Source organism: Peromyscus eremicus, chromosome 8a (assembly GCF_949786415.1).
Source record: "Peromyscus eremicus chromosome 8a, PerEre_H2_v1, whole genome shotgun sequence".
Classification (NCBI taxonomy): Eukaryota; Metazoa; Chordata; class Mammalia; order Rodentia; family Cricetidae; genus Peromyscus; species Peromyscus eremicus.
The window spans coordinates 48,450,356-48,459,446 of NC_081423.1; the positions used below are offsets into that span (position 1 = coordinate 48,450,356).

Consider the following 9,091-nt stretch of genomic DNA (forward strand, 5'->3'; position numbering starts at 1 on the left):
CAAACAATAAATTCAATCTAACCATATAGAAACAGTCAACAAACCACAGTCTGCAGAAAAGCAGAGTTCAATATTGGAGACTCTACTGGGGATCAGATACACACACACACACATAGACACACAAAAGGGGGGGTAAGATGGATCAGCAGTAAAGACCATTGCCACTAACTCTGATCACCTGAGTTTGATGCCCAGAATCCAAATGCTGCATGCTACATGCTGGAAGAGGAGAATTGATTCCCACAAGTTGTCCACACATACATACATGCACACATACACAGATAAATAAATGTATGTTAAAAAGAAAAAAAACCTCTCAAACCAACCACTATGCATTTATATTAAAGTCAATAACATAGGCACCTAAATACAACCACAATATTAGTGCTTCTAAGTGTTAGACAATGCAATTAGACAAGAAAATAAAGTAAGTACAAACCACACGATGAAGACACAAAATTATTATTCTCAAAAGATACAATGATCTACTAGAGAATCCTGTAACCCAAGTTCCAAATCATTTAAAAGCAATGGAATAAATAAGAGTAAGAAGAAGAAAAAAAAAGATTCTAATTCTCAAAGCTATAGCAACAAGTCCAAGTCATCTAAAAAAGAAAGCATGATTCAGGGGGATTGAAGTTGTAACCAACTGCAAAAGAGGATCACAGACAGGCTTAAATAAACTGATGCTGTTCCCTTCAGAAACATCCTCATGGCACCCAATGTTGCAAGGACAGCAACATCTCATGACACCCAATGTTGCAAAGATGGCAACGTAAGAATGTGGGTAGGCAATAAACACCTTTCTTCCACTAGGCAGACATCTAGGCTGGACAGAAACGTCTCCAGCCAAAGGCTCAGAGTTCTGATGACTGGGCCATAGAGCAGCCCTAACAGAAGCTGGGGTGCAAGGTCCAGCCTGGCTCTGCTGCCCCCGCAACACTGAAGCCTTACGATCACTGCTCACAGCTGAGCCCACCTCAACTTTCTACAAGCATTGAGAAGGCAGGCCAAGGAAACAAATCAGAAACCCTCTAGCCTATGACAAGTGGTCCTTCAGGACCCGATAGTGGTACTTCAATATTGTGCATATGAATTACACCGTCCATTTAATAATAGGGTAACTAACTTAAAAACAAGAAGGATCTGGAAAGTGAAACATGACTTCTAACATGTCACACACCAGAATAGATGGCTGCTGAGTTCCAGATTAGATGGTAAAATCAAGGCCTCCCAGACACTGCTGAAGATGCTTGAGTGTCTCTATATTCTGGGTCTGAGAAAGGGTTAATAAGCATAAACCATAAATTAACAAATCCCAAACCACAAATATTAGATTTCCTTATGAAGAGAGAAAACAAAACAAAACAAAAGAACCTAAACCAAATCTGAAAGAAATCAGGCTGGGTGGCGGTGGCGGCGGCGGCGGCGGCGCCGCCGCACGCCTTTAATCTCAGCACTTAGGAGGCAGAGCCAGGCGGATCTCTGTGAGTTTGAGGCCAGCCCAAGCTACCAAGTGAGTTCCAGGAAAGGCACAAAGCTACACATAGAAACCCTGTCTCAAAAAACAAACAAAAAAAAAAAAGAAAAAAAAGAAAGAAAGAAAGAAAGAAAGAAAGAAAGAAAGAAAGAAAGAAAGAAAGAAAGAAAGAAAGAAAGAAAGAAAGAAAGAAAGAAAGAAAGAAAGAAAGAAAGAAAGAAAGAAAGAAAGAAATCAGGAACCTCCAGGGAAAGGTGCAGAGCAGTTGACAAAGCAGGTACATACTCAGATATTAGAAACTGCCTCAGAATCAAGCAAAGTTATGAATGTGAATTTGGAAAATTAAGCCAAAAACAAATGCAGGCAATTCAGAAAGAGCAATAAATGTCCAAGATAAAAGAAAAAAAAAAAACTCAAGTTAACTAAAAATCAAAGGTTTCTGCCCACACTAAAAAACATTGTATTAGTTGCTTATAGAGTTGGGGAAAGAGACAATTCTGCTAAGGATAGCTCTCGCTCTCTCTCTCTCTCTCTCTCTCTCTCTCTCTCTCTCTCTCTCTCTCTCTGTGTGTGTGTGTGTGTGTGTGTGTGTGTGTGTGTGTGTGTGAAATATACATATTCACATAGTATTAAAAACTCACATGCTCTCTGACCCCTACAATCTCACTTCTGAAAGGCCATCTTAGAGGCATAAACAGGTAGGATAACCAACAAGGAAACCAGTTAGCTATGGTGGACTATAGGATACCCTAGAACACCATGTTATTGATGATATGCACATATGTATTTACTGGTACAAGATCATATTCAAGGCATAACATGAAGGGGGTTAAGAAGGTTACAAGAGTACACATAATATGGTCACTATTCTTTTTTAGAATATACAGTAATGTACCCACGACGATGTCTGGATTAACAATAGGCTGCAGATACAATGGTGTCCCTACAGAGTGGTACCACCAATAGCAACAGAGCAATCTTAGTTTGCTCAAGCACACTCCAAGAGGCACACACAACCAAGAGATCACCTCACTAAGAGATTATAGATACCCACTAACAGACTGCATCTAAGTATTTACTGTGGCTCCATGTAGAGACTCGCTAAACTTCCTCCTTTTCCCAACCATCTATAAGTTTATCGTTTCTCTATGATAGGCATTACTTATGCAACTAAAAATAATGGTTAAAAAAATAAATTGAATTCCGTGGGAAAATAAACATTTTTTCTAAAAATAACCTCTAAAGTTAGAAAATGAAAGCTACATCTGCTCTCTGGACAGAAAGGAGAGTTTCAAACTGCTAGACACTACAGTCTCTCCAAGGCAGCAAGGGGTCGGAGGTCCCTGAACCCAAGGGGAGCCAGACCCTCTTGCTCTATCCCCTGAACCTGTTCTCTGAGCTCCAAAATCCTGAGCTCTGAGCCAAAGTATAATTTCACTGTTTACCGTCATTGCGGAAAAAGCATTTGAAATAATCTGCTCTTGACTACTAATAAAAGGGATGATTACAGATCCCTCTAAAACAAATAACCACAAATTACTGTTTTATTCACGTGGCTACTAATTTACTTTTTAAAACAGTCACACACACACACAAAAAAACAATGCTTCTTATCACCCATGATTAAAAAATTACCAATCAGTGTTGATGAATTCCTCCAATGGAGGAAAATGGGAGGGGAGGGGATAGTTAATTGCCACTCAAGATTAAAAAAAAAAAAAAAAAAAAAAAAAAAAAGGCTCCCTCACAGTGACTTGCAGGTCTGGGCTGAGAGAATTCTGTAAGAAACCCAGGCAGCCTCCTGCTGACTGCAGAAACCAGGCCAGCAAAGGGTGGACGGGGCAGGCCTGCAGAGTACAGGGCTTAAAGGACCAAGGGCAAAGGTCCTTCTCTCTGCCGCTGCTGCCTGCCATCAGTGGCCCAGTACATTCTGTTATCACATAGCCACACCTCGCAGAAGGTCGAGCCTGGGCTCCCAGGACTCTGCTGAAGAATTCTAGGGCAAGGTCTCTGGTCTGAAGAGCCTTGCTGCACTCATAGAAAGTGGCTGCAGAAGCCTGCATTGGTCTGAGAGGTCCAAATCACGGCCAGCAAAATGCAGGTTGATGACTAATGCAGACTTGTTCTGACTTTCCCCTCTGGTCCTATTGATTGGCTGATGGCTTTCAGAGGCCTGCTGAAGGACAAGCATGGCTTCAAGGAAAGGGTCCTCAGTGGCTTTGGCCAGAGCATAAATGCAGGCCACGCCAGAGCTCCTGGAAGCCGTATGGCTTCACACCCAGCTGGGGACCACTGGCCAATGCCTAGATTGCCTGCAGTTCAACTGTGCAGTCTGCGCTGCGGCAGTGAGGCTTGGCAAGGCTGCAAGAGGAACCAAGCCCTCTCAGCTCCGTCTTGCATGCTAGCAAGCAGTCGAGGAACAGAAAGCAGAGCTCTGGAGACAAAATTTGTTCTCCCAACTTAGCAGCTCTAAACCCACACAATCCAGGGCAACCCAAACAGCCTTGCTCCCACCTACAAGCCCACTGCTACTTGCCCACTCTTGCACTTTACTCACGGTCCTACAAGGGCAGGTCCCATGCAGAGCCACTGGGCAGTTACTATTGGAATCCATTTCCAAAACTATGTATAGAGAAGGCTAATGTTTTGTGATGACTGAAGGGGCCAGCTTTATAGGAAAATGAGCAGAACCTGAAGGTCCATCTGGTGAGCCCTTCATCAGGCCAGGCGTCCTTCAACCTCATCATGGCCCTCTAAGATGGGGGCTTGCTGTGCTCCCAACATGCAGACTGGAAAAGAGAAGTCCTCCGCAGGGGCTGATTTTGCTTCTCGAACCTTCTCTTTCACCCGGTGGGTCTCTTGGGTGCTAAAGTTTCAGGTCAGCACTTTGTTTCTCCCAACACAAACCCGATATCACTTCCAAGAAGAACGCTGTCTCTCTCAGGATAGATGACATCCCAGAAGACACTAGACCGTACTGAAGATTTTAACCAAAGAAGCCAACAGCAGTGCCACACATGCCATGCGGCATAAACTAAGCCCTCCTTCAAGGTCCCCAGCCCAGCAGCAGCTGCCCTCACTCACTCCTCCAGGTACCCGCTTCCATCACAAAAATCAAAGAAGCAGCAGCAGGTGCTCTCCCCCATCTCTGAACTACTTTCCAAGACTCCTCTACTTACATGAAATCTTCTGATCCAGTTGCCAGGGGATTTCAGAGAAATACATGCCAAATTGTATCTGCCTCCCAGGGAGCTCAAAATCAAGTCAGGGAAATGATGGACAAGCTAAAGATGACACTCCAAATGAACAGCACAGCATACCCATAGAATTTAGGCTCCAGTAAGCGGGATTTCTGTGTGCCTGGCACTATAATATTCCTAGAACAAAGCAATGTGTGGCCGGTAGGAGATAGCCAATTGTCTTATAGTAAGTGGCTGAGCACAAGCATGCCATCTAAAGAGTTAGAATGCTAGCCCAAAGATCCTGAGGATACTCTCCATTAAACTGAGCACTGCTTTGGACATTTTTCTGTGGTAACTTCATCATCGTCATTACAATTTCTGAATCTCCACAGGGCAACCTTCATTACTCCCATTTTGCCAATAAGAAAACTAATGTGCAGAGAGCCAATGTCAAGATCGCTAAGCACCCAAGCAAATATGTCTCACTTGATAATGAGTGTCCCTAGCCAGTAGGTGCAGGATGGCCAGGGAGAGCTTTCCAGAGTATGGGTAAAAAGTGAAGGGACACATACAGGAAAATCAAGGCGGAAGCATGTACACTAACTGAAGAATATGACCAAGACAGGTTCTCATGTATCCCAGGTTGACTTTGAACTTACTATGTAGCCAAAGATGACCTTGAACTTCTGATGTTCCTGCAGCTACCTCAAAGTGGATTATAGGTATGTGTCACCATGTGGTACTGAGGATTGAACCCTGAGCTTTATACATGCTAGACTAATACTCTACCAACTGAGCACTTATCATCTCTTTCCATAGTTGCTGATGTCTACTAGAGATGCCCAATTCAAGGCACAGTACTAAGAACCCAAGAGTATACTGAAGGAGGGCAACCCTTGCACTGTTCAAGGGACATGAGCCAATCCCTAGAAGTTCTTCATTTGGAATAATCCCAGAATCTGCGAGTTACAGAAAGTGAGCTAGGTGGGGAGCCATAGAGAAGGGGGGCTCTCAAGCCCACCTCTTCCCCAGAAAGAAGGAAGTCACTACTTCCAAAACCATAGGAGTAAGAATTGAGTGTCTACTAAAACTACTCTATAAAGCACTTTATGACACCACATCCACCATCTAAACTTCCGATCCTGTGGTGGTCTGAAAGAAAATGGCCCCCATAGGGAGTGGCACTATTAGGAGGTGTAGTTTTGTTGGAGTAGGTGTGGCCTGTTAGAAGAAATGAGTCACCTATGGGGGTGGGCTCTGAGGTCTTCTTTGCTCAAGCTATGCTCCATGTAGAACACAGTTCACTTCCTGTTGCCTGGAGATCAAGAACCTCAGCATCATATCTGTCTGCACACTACCATGTCATGCCATGATGATAATGGACTAAACCTCTGAAACTGTAAGCTAGCCCCAATTAAATGTTTTCCTTTATAAGAGTTGCCATAGTTATGGTGTCTCTTCACGGCAATAGAAACCCTAACTAACACAAATCCTATGAGTTGCCAGTCAATGAAGACATTAAGAAGCAAATCCTGGCCCTTTCCCCTATGCATTGGGTTATGCTTCACAACATTCTCAGTAAAAAGAAGAACCCCACCCCACCCCTTCATTCCCCTCATGGACCAGGAGTAAACCATTTTCATCTTGGCAATAACTATCGACTGAACACCAATTGTCTACAAGGCACTGCTGTACAGCCTTGGCATGCAAGGGCGATCAATACATTCTATGGGAGACTGATGGGCAAAAATCAAAAAAAGTACAAGCTTTCAAATAGTGGTGAGTACTGTGCAAAAATGAAAAAGATGATGGGCACGAGTGGGGGTGGGGGGCTTACCTGGGCCTGTGAGCCAAGTCCTGATGGATGAGAAAGCTATTTGAGAAGACCACATCCTCAACCAGGCAGTAAAAATGGGTAGTCAGCAAGAAAAAAAGCCCTAAAGTGACATGCCTGAAGCACAGAAGAGTAAGTGGGAGGAGGCAGGGTCAAGGAGAAGGGAAGACAAAATTAGCATGTTGAGACAAAGGGGTCCATCCAGTCGGATGTGGTCCTGTAGGCTACTGGAATACTGGGAATAATGCGTGGAATGAGACAGCATTGGGAGTGTTGAAACAGTAGAGTATCATGAACTAATTTTTGCTTTAAGGGTTCCCTCTGGACTTCATCAAAACAGATACAAGTAGGGCCTCAGTTTGTACAGGCTGGTCATCCATACCAGGGCTCCAGCAGCCCTGGCAGATAAGCAGGGTACAGCCCTGGTATTTGGACTTCTAAGAATGTTCTTTCAATAAGGAAGACCACTTAAAAAAAATCCAATTTGTCTTGGCCTTTTTTCATTTCCCCCATGAACGAAGGTCAAAAATAAGCTTCCTATGTCCATGACTCAAAAATCTCACAACTTAAAAAACAAGCCCTGAAGGAAGATCTAAGACACAGGTTTCATGAAGGCAACATGAATGCCTTCCCCCACGACATTTAGATCCTAGCACCAAATGAACACTCCAAGACCATGAGAGACAGCAACCCCTGGTCGGAGTGAGGGGCCCTACTGACCTCTGAGATGTCTAATGCCATCACATACGCCAGATCCCAGAGAGTAATCCAGAAGCCAAAACAGTAAAGAGTGGTCAGCTTGACAGCCAACCACTATCCCCAGTACCAGGAAAACACTATCACAGCATCCAACATACCAAAGACAGTCCACGTGAGGCTATATTTGAGGCAATACCATGCCAAAAATCTGGGCTAATCTGACTCTGCTATTCATAAATTCCCCCTCATGTTAAAGCACATGTGTTTGGGAAGGGAAAATGAATCCAAGTCTAGTTTAGACGCTGTTACTTGGAAACCATCTGGAGTCCCTGAAAGCGTGAGAAGCCACCACATCCCCTGCCCTCAAATGCCCACTGTAACTAGGGCAGTATGCTTCCATGGAGTTGAGACGTCCTCTACTCTCCAGGGAAGTCCACCACCCCCACCCTACCAGGTGCCAGCTCAAGCTCCACTTCCCACCCAAGAAAGGTATTTGGTTTCTCAACAAACCTGGCGGAGAGCACTCCATGTGTGGAGCTTGCACTTGAATAGCACCCAAGGCTGGGCTCTTTGCTCTCTGATTGCTTTAAACTGCACACCTGAATTCCTTTGACAACCACACAGAAATCCTTCCCCAGGCACAAGGTTTCCATGAAAAAATCCCCTCTACCTAACATGCCTGTGCCTCGAGAATGTCTAGCTTTGGAAGAGACCCACCAGAATCCTTATGTAACCTTAATAGATGTTGGCACCCCGCAGATCCGCTCCTGGAGACACTGGCCCAGATCTAGTCCATGTTCACCAAGATGAGAACAGTCTGGGTCCTGCAGATTCCTGGGGCCAAGCTGTTCTGGACTGGTAATGGTGAAGGAGACTGTCCCCATCCCCTCTACCTGGCTGCGAGCCTCTGAACGTCTCATCTTCCAAAGGAGCTGGACCTCGCTTTCTGCAGCCTCCCTCCCTCCACTGAAATCAGTCTTGGGACCAAGCCCACAACAGCGCCATGCCACCAGCACCTTCCCCCTCCCCACCCCCAAACGCTGAAGAAAAGCGGCCAGGAAAGTGATCCAGCATCTCATACAGTCACAGTCCCTGAAAACAAACACGTCGCGGGAGGGAGGGGGGGAGGGTGTAGACCAGGCACAACACTACCCTAGGACCATAAGCAGCCCTGAACTGGGCATAGGGAGGAAGGAGGAATCTCTGGAGGCAGCCAGCGACTCAGCAGCCACCAGCTCCATCAGAGCAAACACCTGTTTCCAGGAAGAATCGCGGCCAGAGGGAGAGGGAGTCCCTGGGAAAGGCAGGGAGGGCGAGGTGAAGGGGCAGCTGGGGACGCAGGTGAAGGATGCGTCACTCTCGGAGCTGGGCAACCCAAGCCTAGACCGGCCGGCGGGAAGCGAGCAAGAGTCGAGGTCGGGAGAGGGGAGGTCGCGCCTGCCGGCCCGCGAGGACCCAGAAGGAACGCAGGAGCTCCAAGCGGGGCAGCTCCATCACCTGCGCCCGGTAGATGCAGCCCCGCGGGTGTGCCGGCCCCAGGCAGCCAGCGGGTGACCTACCTGCCCACCGTCTGGTTGGCCAGCTGGCGCATGCGGTTAAACTGCTTCTTCATCGTGGCCCCGCTGCCGCGCTAGCCCGGGAGCTGGGGAAGGACAGAGCTGCCCGGAGCCCGCCGCAGGGTTACATGGCTCCCGCGCCCAGCCTCCTGGGCGACAGCAGCGGCGGCGGCACTGCGGAGCCTGGGGAGCCGCCTGGCCCGCGCCCAGCCTCCCGAGAGCACCTCCGCCTACTCCTCCAGCTGCATCATTCTCTGCGACACGCCCGGGGCCGCCCTCGGCGCCCACGGGTCCGCCCGGGCTGCAGCCCCTAGCCCCAGCCGGGCGAGCTAACCGGGGA

General features: G+C 46.9%; 1 protein-coding gene across 1 annotated transcript in view; it reads right to left on the reverse strand.

Moving 5' to 3' along the window:
* Arhgap44 (Rho GTPase activating protein 44) overlaps positions 1–9,091 on the reverse strand; it is a 171,161-nt gene extending 162,070 nt beyond the window's left edge. The window contains exon 1 of the mRNA XM_059270917.1: positions 8,755–9,091. Within this exon, the coding sequence (XP_059126900.1) occupies positions 8,755–8,807 (53 nt within the window). The 5' untranslated portion in view covers positions 8,808–9,091. The remainder of the gene's footprint in view (positions 1–8,754) is intronic.